Source organism: Mirounga leonina, unplaced genomic scaffold (assembly GCF_011800145.1).
Source record: "Mirounga leonina isolate KUSES-001 unplaced genomic scaffold, KU_Mleo_1.0 Mir_94, whole genome shotgun sequence".
NCBI lineage: Eukaryota > Metazoa > Chordata > Mammalia > Carnivora > Phocidae > Mirounga > Mirounga leonina.
The window spans coordinates 5722815-5742103 of record NW_023270855.1 but is presented as its reverse complement, the minus strand read 5'-3'; the positions used below and the strand labels follow the sequence as shown (position 1 = coordinate 5742103).

At 49.6% G+C, this 19289-nt stretch overlaps 2 protein-coding genes across 6 annotated transcripts in view; one reads left to right on the top strand and one right to left on the bottom strand.

Annotated features, from left to right (window-relative positions):
* TMEM40 (transmembrane protein 40) overlaps window positions 1–8327 on the bottom strand; it is a 57079-nt gene extending 48752 nt beyond the window's left edge. Inside the window, exon 1 of one of the 4 annotated variants that reach the window (XM_034998126.1) lies at window positions 8188–8327. In XM_034998126.1, coding sequence (XP_034854017.1) covers window positions 8188–8254 — 67 coding nt within the window. In that variant the 5' untranslated portion in view covers window positions 8255–8327. The remainder of the gene's footprint in view (window positions 1–8187) is intronic. The other 3 variants (XM_034998125.1, XM_034998128.1, XM_034998127.1) reach the window with 3 other exon arrangements.
* CAND2 (cullin associated and neddylation dissociated 2 (putative)) overlaps window positions 7692–19289 on the top strand; it is a 32372-nt gene continuing 20774 nt past the window's right edge. Inside the window, exons 1-4 of one of the 2 annotated variants that reach the window (XM_034998121.1) lie at window positions 7692–7835; window positions 13363–13506; window positions 16386–16540; window positions 17437–17560. In XM_034998121.1, the coding sequence (XP_034854012.1) occupies window positions 7768–7835; window positions 13363–13506; window positions 16386–16540; window positions 17437–17560 (491 nt within the window). In that variant the 5' untranslated portion in view covers window positions 7692–7767. Of the gene's footprint in view, window positions 7836–9017; window positions 9107–13362; window positions 13507–16385; window positions 16541–17436; window positions 17561–19289 lie in introns of those variants that run through there. The other variant, XM_034998122.1, reaches the window with a different exon arrangement.

Here is a 19289-nt window from a genome sequence, read left to right as displayed (position 1 = left end):
AGACCTGAATGTCTCAAATGATCTCCCCCTAAATATTTATTAAGTATAATGTATAAAATTTTATAAATTATAAAAATTTAAATGCAAATTTACATTACAAATTTATTAATCACAAAGAGAAGCAGAGCAACTTGACAGTGGAGAAAGCCAGCTTAAGTATATCACAGCTTAGCCAAGTGATGAGGGTTAATGTCACCAGTCATGAGACTTAACGACATCATGAAGCCCCTGATAGGTGAAGCACTGAAAAGAGCACAACACCACTTCTGTTGTATTCCTGCCCCCATAATGTGTAACATCAATTTAAACATGAAAAAACCTTAGACAAACCCAAATTGAGGGACATTCCATAAAATAACTGACCAATTCTCTTCTAAGCGTGAAGTTCACAAAAAACAAAGGAAGAAGGAAGAACACAGATTGGAGGACACTCAAGAGAGATGACAAGTAAATGTAATGTGGGGACTTGAACTGGATTCTGGAACCGGAAAAGGACATCACTAGATAAATTAGTGAAAGCCACATAATGTTTGGTTAATAGCATTGTGCCAATATTAATTTCCTCATTTTGGTCACTGTAACATGATAATATAAGGTCTAACGATAAGGGAAGAAGTTGAGTGAAGGATATATGGAAATTCTGTACTATTTTGCAACTTTCTGGTAATGTTCCCTCCTATTCTACCTTTTGGAAGAGTTTGAAAAGGACTGGTATTTTTTTTTTTAAGATGATTTATTTATTTGAGAGAATGAGAATGAGTGGGGGAGGAAGGGCAGTGAGAGAAGCAGGCTCCCCACTGAGCAGGGAGCCAGATGTGATGCGGGGCTCAATCCCAGGACCCTGAGATCATGACCTGAGCCAAAGGCAGCCACTCAACCAACTGAGCCACCCAGGTGCCTGAGAAGGATTGGTATTAATTCTCCTATGAATGGATGGTAGAATTCACCAGCGAAGTGTCTGGTCCTGGACTTTTGTTTTGGGGAGGTATTTGATTACAGATTCAATATCCTTACTAGTAATTGGTCTGCTCAGAGTTTCTATTTATTCATGATTCAGTCTTGGAAGATTGTATGTTTGTAGGAATTTATCCATTTCTTTCAGGTTGTCCAATTCGTTGGCATATAAATGTTCTGATAGTCTCTTAGGATCCTTTGTATTTCTATGGTTTCAGATATAACGTCTCCTCTTTCATTTCTGATTTTATTTATTTGAGTGTTCCCTCTTTTTTTCTTGGTTAGTCTAGCTAAAAGTTTGTCAATTTTGTTTAGCTTTTCAAAGAACCAGCTCTTGGTTTCATTGATCTTTTCTATTGTCTTTTTATTCTCTGTTTCATTCATTTCTGTTCAGCTCCTTGTTTTTTTCTTCTTTCTATGCAACTTTTTGGTAAGTCTAAAATTAATTCCTCCCATCCCTATCTCTGATAATAACAGTTATTTCCCCCCCAATTTTCTTATATTCTTGTAAAATGCACATAAACATAAAATTCACCATCTTAACCACTTTTAAGTGATAGTTCAGTGGTATTAAATCCATTCATAATGTGCAACCATCACCACCATCTAACTCCATAACTCTTCATCCTGTAAAACTGAAACTCTGTCCCCACTGAGCAACTCCTCACTCCCCCACTCCCCCCCCCACCTAAGCAATCACCATTCTACTTTCTGTCTGAATTTGATGACTCCAGATACCTCGTGTTAGTGAAATCATACAGTATTTGTCTCTCTGTGACTGGCTTATTTCTTTCTTTCTTTTCTTTTTTTTTTTTAAAGATTTTATTTATTCATTTATTTGAGAGAGAGAGAGAGAGCACATGAGAGGGGGGAAGGTCACAGGGAGAAGCAGACTCCCCGCCGAGCAGGGAGCCCGATGTGGGACTCGATCCCGGGACTCCAGGATCATGACCTGAGCTGAAGGCAGTCGCTTAACCAACTGAGCCACCCAGGCGCCCTCTTTTTTTTTTTTTTTGAAGATTTTATTTATTTATTTGAGAGAGAGAGAAAGAGCACTTCGGGGGAGGGGCAGAGGGGGAGAGAGAAGGAGAGGGAGAGAGAATCTCCAGCAGACTCCCTGCTGAGCACAGAGCTTGATGCAGGCTGATCTCACAACCCTGAGATCATGACCTCAGCTGAAACCAAGAGTCCGATGCTTAACAGACTGAACCACCAGGCGCCACCTCCCCGCCCCCCTCCCCCCGCCTTTTAAAATTTGTTTTGTTCTTTTATTTTATTTTATTTATTTATTTGCGAGAGAGAATGAGATAGAGAGAGCATGAGGGGGGGAGGGTCAGAGGAGAAGCAGACTCCCTGCTGAGCGGGGAACCCGATGTGGGACTCGATCCCAGGACTCCAGGATCATGACCTGAGCCGAAGGCAGTCGCTTAACCAACTGAGCCACCCAGGCGCCCAAATTTCTGTTGTTTTTATTTACTTATTATTATTTTTTTTTTAGTAAGCTCTATGCCCAGTGTGGGGCTTGAACTCACGACCCTGGTGACTAGCTTCTTTCACTTAGCATAATGTCCTCAAGGTTCATCTATGTTGTAGCATGTGTCAGAATTTCCTTCTTTTTAAGGCTGAAGAATATTTCATTGCATATACAGAGCACATTTTACTTATCCATTCATCCAACAATGGACACTTGGGTTGCTTCCATGTTTTAGCTATTGTGAGTAATGTTGTTATGAACACAGTTCTACAAATATATCTTTGAGAACCTGCTTTCAATTCTTTGGGGTATATATCCAGACATGGAATTACTGGATCATATGTAGTTATATTCTTAATTTTCTTTTTTTTTTTTAAGATTTTATTTATTTATTTGACAACGAGAGAGTGAGAGAGAGAGAGAGAGCAAGCACAAGCAGGGGGAACGGCAGGCAGGGGAGAAGCAGGCTCCCCGCTGAGCAAGGACCCCCGATGCGGGGCTCGATCCCAGGGCCCTGGGATCATGACCCGAGCCGAAGGCAGCCACTCAACTGACTGAGCCACCCAGGCGCCCCTCTTAATTTTCTGAGGAACTACCATACTGTTTTCCACAGCAGCTGCACCATTTTACATTCCCACCCACAGTGCATAAGGGCTCTGATTTCTCTATATCCTTGTTAACAATTGTTCTTTTCTTTCTTTCTTTTTTTAATGATAGCCATCCTAATGGGTGTTACAGTTATTTTTTTTTAATATTTTATTTATTTACTTGACAGAGAGAGAGAGAGGGAACAGAAGCAGGGGGAGTGGGAGAGGGAGAAGCAGGCTTCCCGCTGAGCGGAGACCTGGACGTGGGGCTCGATCCCAGGACTCTGGGACCATGACCTGAGCCAAAGGCAGATGCTTAACGACTGAGCCACCCAGGCACCCTACAGTTATCTTTTGATGTGTGCCGGGGATAGCCCTCTATGTGCCCATTGACCTTCTCCTAAATCCCTCTTTCCTTGGTTTCTGGGATATCACTATCTTCAATTTTTCTTCCTACCTTACCCCTACTCCTTCTGAGTCTCCCTCTCCTCTCCCCAACCTCTGAATGTTGGATTTCCTCAGTTCATGGTCCCGGGCTCTCTCCCCTCTCATCGCCCCCTCTCTAATGATCTCATTCACCACCAAGATTTTATATATTAATTCATTAATTCTTCTTAATCAGCTTTATTGAGGAGTAATTTACACATAGTAACTCTGCCTTCCTTTTTTTTTTTTTAAGATCTTATTTATTTATTCTGAGAGAGAGAGAGCAAGCAGGGGGAGGGACAGAGGCAGAAGGAGAGAATCCCAAGCAGACTCCATGCCCAGCGTGGAACCTGACGCAGAGCTCCTTCTCATGACCCCGAGATCATGACCTGAGACAAAATCAGAAGTCGGACGCTTGACTGACTGAGCCACCCAGGCGCCCCGTGATCCATCTTTTTTAAGAGCACAGCTTGATAAAGTTTGACACACGTATGTAGTCATGTAATCACCACCACAATAAAGGTACAAAACATTTCCATCACTCCAAACTGTTCCCTTTCCACTCAATCTTCATTGCCCACCCCCAGATCCTGGCAACCACTGATCTGATTTCTCTCATTATGGTTTTGCCTTTGTTTTGTTTTAAGATTTTATTTATTTGTCAGAGAGAGAGTACAGGCAGGGGGAGCAGAAGGCAGAGGGAGAAGCAGGCTCCCCACTGAGCAGGGAGCCCGACGCGGGACTCGATCTCAGGACCCTGAGATCATGACCTGAGCCGAAGGCAGACGCTTAATGACTGAGCCACACAGGCATCCCATGGTTTTGCCTTTTCTGGACATTCACACAAGTGGGATCAAATAACATGTAGACTTTTGTGTCAGGCTCCTTTCACATAGCATAATGTTCTTGAGATTTATCCATTTTGTTGCATATATCAGTAATTCATTCCTTTCAATTGCTAAGTAAAATTCCATCATATGGATGTGCCGCAGTTGGTTTCTCCATTCATCAGCTGAAGGATATTTGAGTTGTTTCCTGTTTCTGGTAGTTATGAAGAAAGCTGCTATGAAAATCCATGTACAAGTATTAGTATGGACATAGGTTTTCATTTCTTTTGGGTAAATACCTATGAGTGTAACCACTGGGTCATATGGTAAGTATACATTATAAGAAACTACCAAACTGTCGGGCGTCTGGGTGGCTCAGTTGTTAAGCCTCTGCCTCCGGCTCAGGTCATGATCCCAGGATCCTGGGATCGAGTCCCACATCGGGCTCCCTGCTCGGCGGGGAGCCTGCTTCTCCCTCCCCCACTCCCCCTGCTTATGTTCCCTCTCTCGCTGTGTGTCTCTCTGTCAAATAAATAAATAAAATCTTAAAAAAAAAAAAAAACAACTACCAAACTGTTTAGTAATTTCTGACTGGAAAAAATTATATTTACTAACTTGTAAAATTTTTACAAAAATATTGTTAAATAGAAAAACAAATGCATTAAATTATATATTTATTTCGTTTCCTTCCTTTTTACTGAGGCAAACTTACATATATCAAAATACAGCTTGATTAATTTACACATATATAAATATATATATAATTATAACTCCCATCAAGATAGAGAATATTAACAGCATCCCAAGAAGGCTACCTTGTGCCCTTTCCCAATCAGTACCCCTCAGTGTAAGTACTATTCTGACTTCTATCACTTAGTTCTGCCTGGTTTTGAACTTCACACAAAAGGAATCACACAGTATGCACTCCTATGTCTGGCTTCTTTTATTCAGTATAATACCTCTGAGATTCATTCACATTATTTTGCATAGGAGTAGTTTGTTGGTTTTCATTGATATGTAGTATTCTATTTTATAAATACATTTATATCCATGGTATATATGTATGTATATATGTATATTCATTCTTTTGTTGGATACACATGCATTCATATATCTTGAATACATGTCTGAGAGTGACCGCTTATGTGAGTAGGTCAAGGTAGATAGATACATGCTTAGCTTTTGTAAATATTGCCAAGCAGTCTTCCAATGTAGTTGCATCAATTAAAGCTCCCACCAGCACCATATAAGAGTTCTATTTGTTGCATGTCTTTGGTAACACTTAATGTTATCCATCCTTTTACACTCCCATCACTTTAAACACCATCTCTGTGTGAAGACCTTCCCTTGATCTCTCTCTGACCCAATGCTCTTCCCACCACGCAAATGGCGTATCCAGCTGTCAATATGACATTTCCTCTTAGATATCTTGTGGGCATCTCCAAGATAACACGTCAATACAAATCTCTTAAGTCCTTCTTCCTTGCAAAGGGTTTCTTCCTCTGATTTCCTCATCCTCATAAAAAGCATCACGATCTTCTCAGCTGCTCCAGCTAAAAACCTGGATTTCTCCCTCTCCCTCACTTCCACATCCAATCCTTCAGTGAAGCTGCTGTATTCTATTTCTATACTATATCCAGAATCTGTCCACTTCTTCCCACCTTCACCACCGCTCCCCTAATGCAAACCACCATCATTCTTGACTGCATGACTGCTCAGCAGCCAGAGGGAGCTCTCTAAAAAATAAACCAATCACATCATCTCCTTGCTTAATGCCTTCCTGTGACTCTCTAGTGCTCTGACATGAAATCTAACTTCTCACCCTGGCCTGAAACACTGAGAATGATCTGGCCCCTGCCCATCTCTCTGACCTCTCCTCTTCCAGTAGGGGACTGACCACATTCCAGCCATCGCCTTTTCCTAAATACATCAGTCTTGTTCCCACGTCGCAGGACCATTGCCCTTGCTGTTCCCTCTGTCTGAAAAGCTCTTCCCTCAAATCTTTTCCCAGCTGTCTCCTTTTCATCTGTTCAGGTCTTAACCCAAACGTCTCTTCCTCAAAAAGGCCTTCTCTGACCACCTTAGTTAAAGTTGCTCCTCTATATGCCAGCATTCTCTATTCCCTCACCCTCTTTTATGTTTCTGTATAGATTTTCTTGTTTTCTTTATGTAATCACTTACTTCCTTAATGCTCATATCCTCTACTAGAACATAAATCTCCAAAGGTCAGGGGCTGTGTTCCTACTATCAAGAACTGCACTGTCCACTATGGTAGCCACCAGCCATAGGTAGTTATTTAAATTTAAATAAATTAAAAGTAAATAAAACTAGGAATTCAGTTCTTCAGGTACACTAGTCATATTTCAAGTGCTCAGTAGCCACTTGTGACTAGTAGCTACCATATTGGATAGTGCAAAGAAAATTTCCAACACTGAAGAACGTTCTGTTGGACAGCACTGCTCTAGAACCCAGCTACGCAGTAAGTGTGCTATAAAGATATTTTAAATCTTCCATCTTATGGGTGAGAAAAACATAGGCCAGAGAGGTTGTGTTATTAACCTAAGGTCACACAGCCGGGAAGCAGCCTAGCAGGGATTTGAACCCAGGATTGTTTTGCTCCAAAGCACATGCTACTCCCTTTCTTAAGAGCCAGCAGCCTCCTGGCTATTTAGAGAGGCACAGGGCTCTCCTGTACTCTTACACATTCTCCAAGGCTGAGCGTGTACCTAACTGAAGAAGTGTGGGGAGCTTCGTGTAAGGACTGTTGCCCAAGGCACCGAGGGATCCAGGGTCAGTCCTGACTCCATCTCGGATCTACCAGCTGTTCGACCCTTAGGAAGTCTCTGCCTCTCTGGGACTCAGCTGCATCTCTGCAAAATGAAGAAACTGACCCTGTGGTCTGAAGGGCAGAGATGGCAGGCAGGGGGCCTGGTGACTGGGTACACTCTTCAGATCTGGCCTGACTCTGAGGCAGGCCAGCCTGAGGAGTGGGTTGGGGGGTAGAAGTGCTTTGGTTGGCTTGACCTACAGTAGCAGCTCCTGCTTCTTGAATGCCTACAGATGAAAACGCTGAGGTTCAGAGAGGTAAAGTGACTTGGCCCAGGCTACGTAGCCCCGGAACCGGCAGAATTGGGATTCGAAGCTGAGACTCTCCGATCCCATGCGCGTGCCACGCAATCATGCTCGGGACCCACAGGAATCACAGGGAGGCGGCCACCGCCGAAAGGTAGTGAGCTCCCCGTCTCTGGGGGTGTGCAAGTCGGTGCCGGGCCACGCACGGAGCAGTGCCTGGTGCCCGGGCCGAGACCGCAGAGCCTCTCGCAGGCCCCCTTCCGCCTCCCGCGGCGGCCTCGGCCGAGGCGCGAGCGAGGCACCACCCGGGCGGGGCGGGGGCTGCTATTTCTGTCCGGTGAGCGCAGCCCGCGCCGCAAGGCGGGGGAGGGGGCGCCCGCGCCGCCATATTCGCTCCCGCCGGCCAGCCCCGCGGCGCGCAGCCACCATGAGCACCGCCGCCTTCCACATCTCCAGCCTCCTGGAGAAGATGACGTCCAGCGACAAGGACTTCAGGTGCGCCCCGCTGCCGGCCCCCGCCTCTGCGCCTCCCACTGAAACCCCGGCCTTCTTCGCCTCCCGCCGCGCCGGCCCATCCCCCACGAGCGTGCAGCCCCTGCCCCTCTGCCCGCGTTAAGCTCCACCCCCCCGTGGCCCCCGCCCCTGCAGCTCCAGCTCCCCTGCTCCCCGCGCCGCAGCCCTGCGCTCTCTACAGTCCCTGCTTGTCTCCCACCGTGCGCGCGTCGGCCCCTGCCGCCGTCGGCTCGGCGGAGCCCAGCTCCTCCCCTCGGCACCCTTCCTCTGCCTTGCCTCTCCTGTGTGCCCAGCCCTCCTCTCTCCCCGCAGCCGATGCGCCCGGGCCTCCCACCTGAACCCGTGGTGAAGCCCTCGGCTCCTCCTTGGGGATCCCGGCGCCTGCCTCTTCTTCCCCGCATTGAAACCCAGCCCCGTCCCGGGCCCACAACCCCGGGACCGGCTTTTCCACGGCTACCCTCTGCCCCCTCAGCTCCGCCCTCTTCTCCTCGGAGTGTTTCCCCACCCCCGCCCCCCGGCCCCCTGCCTGCGCTTCAGCAGGGCACCTTCTCCCCTCCCCGCCCCTCCCAGGTTTGCTCTGACACAGCCTGAAGGAGGGGGCTGGGCTGAGTGGCTGGGCAGGCACAGGTAGGCGGTGGTTGGAGTAGGGGCTTTTGGCTTTGGGGTGCCACTCCCCTTCTCTTTGTTTCCCTTTGGCCGAACATCACTGAGCCACACCGGAACAGAGCTGGAAAGAATGGAGGAAACCTCTCTTCCAACCCCGTCTTCCTCAGGGGGAAACTGAGGCCCCCGGGGGATGAAGGGATTGGCTCTGGTCACACAGCCGGTTCTGGACCCTGGGAGCTGAAAAGAGGCCACAGAAACCAACATAGTCCACTTAGTGAACATTCTGTCACGTTATCCCCAGTCACGAAGGGGACCGTTGAAGTCACAGAGCTATGAAGTGGAGGATGTGGGGTCCAAATGCAGGTCAGCCTTAACCCAGAGGCTGAGATCTTAGCGAGGCCATCTGATCCAGCCCTCTGACGGGTGAGGAGATTGAGGCCCCCCCCCCTTTCCTGGTCTGATTCCTTCCTTCTGATACCCACTCCTCAGCACCCTTCAAGAGCTATTCAAGAGTAGAGCTTTAGAACCACAGTGCTGAGTTCAGATCCTGCCCCCAACCACTTACTGGCTGTGTGACTGTGGACTTCTGAGCCTCAACTTCTGTTTCCATAAGATGGGATAATAATAGAATCCGCCTCAGAGAGTTGGTATGAGTTTTTGAAAAGGGTTAATGCATGGGCAGTGCTTAGATTAGTGGCTGGCACCAGATTGGTGCTTAATAAATTGACGCTTATGATTCCGTGCACATCAGAAATTTGCCATGCCCTCTCCCCACTCTTTACTTGCAATCCCTCCCCCCTTTCATTTCTTCCCTTCACCTGGCTAGCTCCTACTCCTTCGTCACCTCTTTGGGATGCCTCTTGACGACCAGGCAGGGTTGGGCACCTCCCCTGGGCTCCCACAGTACCTGTCCTGCCCTGTGTTTCTGTTGCATCACTTCTAGCCTTGAGATACTCAGAACCCCTGCACCGGGACTGTGTGCTTCCTCTTTGCATCCCAGAGCCTGTTCTGGGTACACAGAAGGTGCTCAGTGAATGTTTTCTAGGTGCCAGGCTCCCTGCTTGCTGTCCAGTGCAGTCTCATTCAGTCTACCCAGGCAGTCCAGAACAGTCCTTCCTGTTCTCCAGAGGTTCAGAGAGGTGAAGTGACTTGCCCATAGCCGGCTAGTGGCCAAGGGGATTTGCACCCTTGTCTCTTGGGCCCTGATTCCAGTCTCCAGGAGAGGGAGTTGGCCCTGCCAACTAGAGCCTGAGAAGCCCTTTCAGCCTGCTCTGCCTGAGAACACTTAAAACCATCCCAAGCATATGAGAAAGGTGTCTATTTTTAAAGTCCAAATACCGGGAAGGCTGGGTCCTGCTGACCAACTGTCCAGGTGCCCATGTGGCCGAGTGTTTCAGCTGAGTTGTCTCTCTGGAATGAAACAAACTGTGCCCTCTGGCTTCTGGAGGCAGGTGGTAACTGCAAGTGGGGGTCCCAGGCAGGGTCAAGGAAACCATTGATCCCTATTGTCCCCTTGTGGGCAGGAGGCTGCTCAGTTCCCACTCAGACTCCAGCAGCCAGATGGACAAACTGGGGGGTCTTGCGGGAATTCCTTAATCATTTTTCAAAAACACAATAGTAATTGTTGAGGAGCCAGGAGACCTGACTGGTGTGCTGAGTCTCCTCCCAACTTGCTGTGTGACCTTGGGCAGATCGTGCGTGCAGCCCCTACAAGCCTGGTTTCCTCATCTGACTCATGCTAAAAGCTGATTGTCCTATTGAAATCTCCCAAAGATGTTATGAGGTGAGGCAAAGAAAATTCTCACTTCGTAGATGGAAAACTGAGACTCAGGAGTCAGTTACCTAGTTGATAAGTGGCAAGACGTATGTATTTACTTAAAGCCACACTTCATGGGCGCCTGGGTGGCTTTGTTGGTTGAGCATCTGACTCTTGATTCCGGCTCTGGTCATGGTCTCAGGGTTGTGGGATCAAGCCCTGTGTCAGGTTCTGTGCTTGGCTTGGAGTCCACTTGGGATTCTTTCTCCCTCTGCCCCTCCCCCACGCATGTACGCTCCCTAAAATAAATAAATAAATCTTAAAAAAAAAAAAAGGCAAACTTCAGTGCTCAAACTCTTATCTACCAAATTATATGCTTTGTTGTACATCCCCCACTGCCACCACCACGTACATATGCACAATACAGCTTTCTTTCTCTGAAAGCTGGTTATTTGCAGGAACTTGGGGGTGTTTGAAATGCTGAGGCATATCTCAGAAGAGTTGGTTTCTGAGTTCGGGTTCCCACACAGCTGCTTGGCTGTTAGGGGCTGGCTCTTTCCCTGCCTCCCCTCCTGCCCTCACCATACTTCCCAGGCCTTCTCTAGACCTGTTCTTTGCTGGGTCTGGAGTCCCAGGGACAAACTTGATGGACCCCCGTGAGTTCATATTCTAATGGGGAGACACACTGGTAACCAAGCTTGCAATGCAGTTTGAAGAGTGCTCTGATTAAGAATGCAGAGTGCTCTGAGAGAATCCTATCCAGGGGAACCAAGTGTGATTAGGGAGTGTGGGTTGGGGATAGGGCATGGTGGTCAGAGGAGTCATTTCTGAGGCTGGGACATTTGAACTGGGTCCTTGACAATTGAATAGGAGTTCAACAGAGAAGAAAGAGGGGGATAGGAGGCTCATCTTGGGCAAAGGAACACATTCCTTCAGTTGCCAGGCTGAGCTGGGTCTCTATGAACTGCAGCAGAAACACAGCTTAGAGACCCTGCCTACCATCTCAGAATGTCCCCTCAGCGAGGCAGACCTAGGAGTGCGTGTGTCTACCCCCGGCCTTGGCATGGCTCAGATGCAAACCTCCTTCAGCTTCCCTTGGCTGCTTCTCCTGCAATGACCCGGCCCAGAGGTGTGCAGTCAGCCCTGCCACTCCCTCCCGGCCTCCAGCCCAGCCTCCTTCCTTCTCTCAGCAGCTTGAGGCTAATCCCAGCTGTTAAAAATAAACAGCAGTGACATCGACAAGTGCCCTCCTGGTAACAGGGTGCTGTGGGTCTCCCCATGACATCAAGCAGCAGGTCTGAGCCTGCAAAGATGAGGCTGGAACCCTGACAGGAGGGTTGGGAGGAGCAGTAGGGCTCTTGCTGGTAGAGCAAGCTCAAGCCTAAAACAAGGCTGGTGTGAGGAGGCAGGGTGGTCTGGTGGGTCAGCAAAAGCTGGAGGCTTTCTCTGGGGCTGCCACTCTCTGGCCCTGAATTTGCCGCATCTCTCCTGGCTGCTCTGGCCTTCCCCTCCAGTCTCTCCTTGCAAGTGCCTTCAAGACCCAGTGAACGGGTACCGTGGGCCTGGTGGGAACCTGGTCAGCTGGAGATAGTGTCCCACCTAATGAGGACAGCCATGCCCTGACCAGCCAGTTATTGTCACCAGGGGATGTTGGCCCAGTTGTATTCAAAGACCCTATTTTCGGGGCGCCTGTGTGGCTCAGTTGGTTAAGCGTCTGCCTTCAGCTCATGTCATGATCCTGGGGTCCTGGGATCGAGCCCCATGTAGGGCTTCCTGCTCAGCGGGGAGCCTGCTTCTCCCTCTGCCCCTCCCCCCCGCTTATGCTCTCTCTCTCAAATAAATAACATCTTAAAAAAAAAACCAGAAGACTATTTTCAAGAGAATCTGGTAATTACAACTTTTACATCAACTCCCCCAGTTTCTAACTGTTGTTAGGTCTAATTTTTGAAAAACATCTGCAAGGAGGACGCAGCTGAGGCCTGCCAGTTTAAGGCCGCTGTGCCCTTTTAATCTCGGCAGGAGCCATGATGCTCCTGCAGCTCTAGCTCATGGCCTTCCAGCTCAGACTCCCACTGCAGTTCTAACGCCCCGGGACACGGTGTCAGGCCACATGGATCTGCCCACCTGCCACCCTGGGGTGGGAGCCATGGTTGGGAACTGGCCAGCTTTTGACATCAGTGTCTAAGATATGCTTGCAGCCCATCAGCATGGCCTAGGGCAGGAGTTCTCAGAGCGTGGTCCCTGCTCTTCAGGGACTTGTTAGAAATGCAGATTCTTGGGGCGCCTGGGTGGCTCAGACGGTTAAGGGTCTGCCTTTGGCTCAGGTCATGATCCCAGGGTCCTGGGATTGAGCGCTCTGCATCGGGCTCCTTGCTCAGTGGGGAGCCTCCTTCTCCCTCTCCCTCTGCTTGCGTGCTCTCTCTCAAATAAATAAAATCTTAAAAAAAAAAAAAAAGAAATGCAAATTCTTGGACCCCAGGTCAGACCTGATTCCAGAAACCTTGGGGGTGGGGCCCAGCAGTGTCTAACAGGCCCTGCAGGTGATTCTGATGCCAGCTACAGTTTGAGAACCACTGGTCTAAAGGCAGGGGCTGAGTGGGTTCTCCGAGGCGGAGGTGGGCAGGTCTAGCCCCACTCCACCTGTCTGGTAGAGAGGCGTCTGTTCAACCTTCTAGCATGAAGGAGGTGAATGACGTAACATGCCATTAAAATAACAGCGGTGCTACTTACTGAGTGCTCACTGTGTGCTCAGTGCATCACGTACATTATTTCATTTTAACTCCCATATAACCCCACAATGCAGGTGCTGTTCTTATCCCCATTTTTCTGACAGGTAAAGTAGGGCTCAGAGAGGTGAAGTGACTTGTCCAAGTTCACATTTACATGAGTGGTAAAAGCAGGAGCCACCAAACTCACAGCGCTCAGCATTTAGCCAGCGTGCTGTACCACTCCTAGTCTGCCGTGACGTGCAGTTGGTATCTCACCCATTGGTCTCCTGGTGGTGGCCCGACCGAGCCTCCAGCCCAGATAAGCCACTTGCCCTTGAATCTTTGTATCGAGGTCTGCTTCTGGGGGAACTCTAAGAAACTTCCTAGAACACTGGGGCCCAGGAGCTGCTCAGTAGTCCTCCTCTGCTCTCCTGCCCAGGTTCATGGCCACCAGTGACCTGATGTCGGAGCTGCAGAAGGACTCCATCCAGCTGGATGAGGACAGCGAGCGGAAGGTGGTGAAGATGCTGCTCAGGCTGCTGGAGGACAAGAACGGTGAGGTGCAGAACCTGGCCGTCAAGTGGTGAGTGTTGGCCTTGGTGGGGACAGGGCAAGGCCAGGTGTGAGAGAGCCCCACGGGCCCCTGCCCCTTTGGGGTACAGTCTCTGAGAGAGTAGTTGCTGTGAGCACCCCCTTAAGCCCCAGGGGAGTTGGACAGTGCCTTGGTCTGGATTCCCCCAGAAGTAGACCCAGTGACAGGGATTCAAGTGTGAGTTTATTTGGGAAGTGATCCCAGAAAACTCCAGTAGGAGAATAAGGAAGTGAGGTAGGGAAGGAAGAAAGCCAATAACGTGTGGAAGATCAAGCAAGTTACTGCTGTGGGCAAATGGAGCTTAACCCTTGGGGGCCTTTGGGACGCAGTGTAGGACATGCCCTGGGGAGTGTTCCACCCGTGGGCTGTCAGTCTGGTTGAGTGCTGCTGCCAGGGTAGTGGGTAGTGTGGAGGGTTGACCCCGCCAGCCAGAGAAAGCCCTCAGGCACAGATGCAGGGACTGGCAGCTGGAAGGTCACGCCGGCATGCAAAAGGAGTGGTGAGGGCTGAAGGGCCAGGGGGGCCCCAAAAGCCTTTGCCCTAGGCACCCTGAGGTTGCAGTCCTGAGACCTTGGCCAGTTACCTGTAGAGCTAAAAAAGCAAGATGAGGTATGTGCAGGGCACACGTGTGTGTGGGTGGGTGGAGGACTGAGGAATGGCAGGGGTCCACAGTCAACAGAGAATTGGGGCATTACCTGTGGAACAGCACTCTGTGAGCTGGGCCCAGGCATTCTGGGCCGTCTTAATGAATTTCAACTTGATCCCAAGAGCAGAGGGAATCCATAGTTTTATGCAGGAACATGACATGGTCATGTTTGTAGTCTGGAAGCATCTCTCTGGCCACGCGGTAGAGATAGGGTGGATGGCGGTTTCCCACCAGCAGAACCAATGGTACTGTAGTGTGTGTTCCAGTATGTGAATGCTTGGGCACCTTGACTGAAGGGATAATAAGGTCATTATTTCTCATGAAACCTGCACTAAATGTAGGCTCACTTGTGGGTGCCGTGGTACTTGGCAGGTAGAAACAGGTGTGTATGTTGAGGACTCAGCTCCCACAAGCAGCACTGAGGTGCTGATTTTCTCCATTAGCAATGAGATTTTCTGAAATGGCGAACATCTCCTGGTAGTTTTCCGGAAAACAAAGTACAGTCTTCCTTCAATTTACCGGATAGTTATATTCTTGGGAAATTTAGAGCCTATTAGAATAGTATAAAAAGTGCTTTGTGTTTATATGTAAATTGAAATTAGATTTGGGACTCAGATAATTATGGAAAGGTTTTTTTCCTATGCGAATGCCCAGTGGGGTATTAGAAACTCCAGCAGGACATGGAACATGTTTTCTTTTACAATATTGCCTTTCCCAGCCACATGCACGCCCCCCCGCCCCCAAATAAAAGCCAGAAGTGACATCTCATTAGTTATGACCAAAAAAGGCCCCCATAAATTTCCAGAACTCTCCTGAGGGCACTACACCCCAATCAGAACCTATAGGAGGCAGAAAGTGGGGGGAACCCCACTAGTACTTGGATAGAAGAGTTGATGTTGAAAACCGTCAAAAGAGAGCCACGGTTTACAAACTGGTATGCATTGCGGTTCCCTGGGACCCTGGTTAAAGCTCTGTATTCCCCAGGAGGGATTCGGACTCAGGAGCAGGAGGGGTGGAGGGAGGAGTCTGAGATGGGCAGATGAGGAAGTAGCACCTGGGAATCTGCACTCGAATGCACACCCACATCCCAGAATTCATTTAGGTCAGAGGTTCTCAATCTTTTGTTTTTTTTAAGATTTGATTTATTTATTTGACACAGAAAGCTAGAAAGGGAACACAAGCCGGGGGAGTGGGAGAGGGAGAAGCAGGCTCCCTGCCGAGCAGGGAGCCCGATGCGGGGCTCGATCCCAGGACCCCGGGATCATGATCTGAGCCGAAGGCAGACGCGTAACAACTGAGCCACCCAGGTGCCCCAGAGGTTCTCAATCTTAACTGCATGTTAGAATCACCTAGGGAATTAAAAAACAAAACAAAACAAAACAAAAACAAACTCGCAATGTCCAGGCCACACCTGAAAACCAACGAACTCCGATTCTCTGGGGCTAGCACCCGGGTGACAGTTTTTTAAACGCCCCACGTGATGGCCATGCACAGTTACGGCTGAGAACTAATGTGTCTAGTGCAGCTGTTTTTAAACTTTAATGTGGCTTCACATCATCTGGGGCCTTTGTTGAACTGCAGATTCTGGTTCGGTAGCTCCAGGGTAGGACCTGAGAGTCTGCATTTCTGACAAGTTCCAGGTGATGGTGGTGATGCTTGTGAAGCTGATCTGTGACTATGAGCGGCAAAGCAAGGCTCTAAGGCAGAGGTTCTCAAAGTGTGGTCCCTGGACCACCAGTATCAGCACCCACTGAGAACTTGCTAGAAATTTGAATTCTCAGGCCCCACCTAGACCTCCTGAATCTGAAAATGTGGGGTGGGGTCCAGAAATCTGTTTTAACAAGTCCTCCAAGAGGATTCTGATACACGCTCCAGTTTGAGAACCTCTTGGGCATTCCTTGGTTTCCAGCTGAGGTTCCAGCTGGTTTCCAACTGAGAATACTCTTAGCCATTCCTTGGTTTCAAGCTGAGGTTACTGGGCTCAAGGGCTTGGCCATATACTGACATGCAAAACCCAGGAGGAGGTGCAGGTTTGGGAGGTGCCAGGAATGATGTTGGCAGAGCCAGAGGGTGCCTGTCTTTCTGGCAAAATAAGGAGTCCCCTGTCGATCTGGGGCCTTTTCCTCAGCACATGTGGCCCCATGGGCCTGAGGGGGACCTAAGGAGCAGTGTGACTCGGGCTGAGCCTGGGGCTTTTGGACACCCTCCTTCCCTTCCTGCTCAGCCTGGGTCCTCTGGTGGGCAAAGTGAAGGAGTACCAGGTGGAGACCATCGTGGATGCCCTCTGTGCCAACATGCGGTCAGATAAGGAGCAACTCCGAGACATCGCTGGCATTGGCCTCAAGACTGTTCTGTCGGAGCTCCCTCCTGCAGCTACAGGTACCCAGGTCCTAGGGATTAGGCACCGTCATTATGTGTCCTACTTTATGATTAAAGAGACTGGGGCCCAGAGAAGTGAAGGTACTTACTAACGCCATCCAGCTAGTGAGTGGCAGATAATTTTTTTTTTTTTAAAGATTTTATTTATTTATTTGACAGAGAGAGAGATAGTGAGAGCAGGAACACAAGCAGGGGGAGTGGGAGAGGGAGAAGCAGGCTTCCTGCCGAGCAGGGAGCCCGATGTGGGACTCGATCCCCGGACCCTGGGATCATGACCTGAGCCGTAGGCAGACGCTTAACGACTGAGCCACCCAGGCGCCCGTGGCAGAGAATTCAGACCCAGCTCTGTTTAAGTTCCTGGCTCTGTGTCAGGAATGCTTTAGCTGTCAGTAACAAAAATCTAACGAAGGACAGCTTGAGGGAGTACGGGGTTGCTTTTGTCACAGAATTCTGGAGGGATCAGCCATCCCATTTTTGCAGCAATTCATTTAGCAGCTCAATTAGGACAGGGGTAAGGTCTCTGCCTCTTTTAAGAAAAGCACATGTTTCCTCAGAAGCCCTCAGAAGGCTTTGACCTGTATCTCACTGGCCAGAACAGGGTCACTGGGCCCCTGCTAGCAGCAAGGGAGTCTAGGCAAGGAGCTCTCCCTGCCTCCCGAGTTAGCAGGTGGAAGGCAGTGGGGCCGGGTGTGGGGTGAGTCCCAGCCATCAATTCTTCAGCTTCCCTGGCTGTCCCCTTTAGTTCAGTCAGACTCTGGGTCAAACCTTGGACCACTCAAGGCCAGGGTCAGCGGGATTCTCGGGGATGTAGGCTCAGGAATATAACGAAAGCAAGGGCTGACCAGAGGTGGTGGCCAGCCCTGGGCCTCACTTTGTCATCCTTGTGCTCTGTGCAGGCTCTGGCCTGGCTACCAACGTGTGCCGGAAGATCACTGGCCAGCTCACCAGCGCCATCGCCCAGCAGGAGGATGTGGCCGTGCAGCTGGAAGCCCTGGACATCCTCTCTGACATGCTGAGCAGGTGGGGGACCTGAGCAAGGAGGACCGGGGAAGGGCAACATGGGGACAGAGGGGGATTCAGAGCCACAGAGCCAGCACTTAACTGCACACCAGGCTCTGTGCTCGGCGCTCCTTGAGTGTCCTAGCAGCCCTGCGAAGGAGAGCTCCTTCATCGCAATTCTATAGTCTCTGAGCCCTGCCCAAGGTCACACTGTCAGTGCCAAGGTAACAGTAAATGGCAGAACCTAGGGTTTGAATTCAGGTCTCTCCAAGCCTGGAAGCCTGTGTGTGTTCATCCTCTCCCTCATCCCCTTTCTTTTTCTTCTTTTGGGCTAATAGAGCTGGGCCTTTGTTTTAAATTACACTGTACATTTTAAAATTGTTCATTCATTCAACCTGCCAAGACTTGAACACCTACTCTGTGACCCAGAAAAATGTCAGATGTTGAACTGGTATTGGGAATATGGAATTGGATGGGTCTTGGGCCCTCCTAGGGAGGAGCTCACAGATAACGTAAACTAAGTGGATAAAAACAACAGTAAGGAAAAGAGCAGAGCCTTTAGGAGCTCAGAGGAGGAGCTGGGGGTAGGGAACTTTCCTCGAGAGGGCCCCGCTAGCTGAGCCTTCAAGGATGGGCAGAACTTGGCCAGGATTGGTTGGGCATAAGGGGGACACTGGAGAGAGAGACTGCCCTCGGGTCCTGGGGGAGACAGCGTGGGGCTGGGGTGTAATGTGGAGAGGCTGGTGTGGAGAGATGAGGCTGAGGGCTGAGCAGGAGCTGCGGGGTGGGTGACTAAGGCTGACACTGAATGTGTGAGGAGTGGGGGCGGGGGTCAGGGCAGGGGTCGAGGAATGCCTGGTGCATATTTGTGTGTTTCAGATTTCTCTTCCTATCTGCCATGTGCACAGTAGATGGCAGGGGTTGAATGGGCAGGGAGACTGGTTAGGAGGCTTCTGCAAGCAGGTGCACTCAGGTTGTATTTAGGAGATAGACTCCACAGGACTCGGGGTGGGTGAGTGGCAAAAACTCAGAGGTGACACCCAGAGGTCTGGCTTTACTGACTGGGGGGCACACAGGGCCATTGGCTGTGGTGGGGTGCACTCTGGGAACAGGAGCAGGTTGTGGGGAGGAAGGTGATGGGTTCATTTGAGGCATGTTGAATCAGAGGTGCCTGGGAGGCACCCACTCAACCAAAGACTCCATGAGGGCAGGCTCTAGGGCCAGTCTAATCTCACCCAACCTTCCAGCACAGGCCCTGTGACACAGCAGGTGAAGAAAGAAAGAAAAATGAAATCCAGGAGAGAGAGCCAGGCTGGATATGGGAGTGTGAGGCCAATGTGTTTGTGTAGAGTGAGAAAAGTCTCAGCATATGTATGGGACAGAAAATGCACAAGCCTGGTTTTGAAGGTGAAGAGAGAAGCTGCTGAGGTGGGTAGGGGGCTGCATTCTCCCTGTGCGGAAGCCATTCTCTGGTTTTGCCTCTTGCCTTAAGCCTAGAGCCCAGCTTATCCAAAGAGCACTGGGGAGCCACTGAAGGAGTTAGGCAGAGGATTGACCAGTAGACTTTAGAGAACTGTGATCTCAGTGAAGGGGATGGATTGACAGGGTGTGTGTGTGTGTGTGTGTAGAGTGTGCCCGATTGACAGAGTGTGTGTGTATGTGTGTATGTAGAGTGTGCCCGATTGACAGGGTGTGTGTGTGTGTGTAGAGTGTGCCCAATCGACAGGGTGTGTGTGTGTGTGTAGAGTGT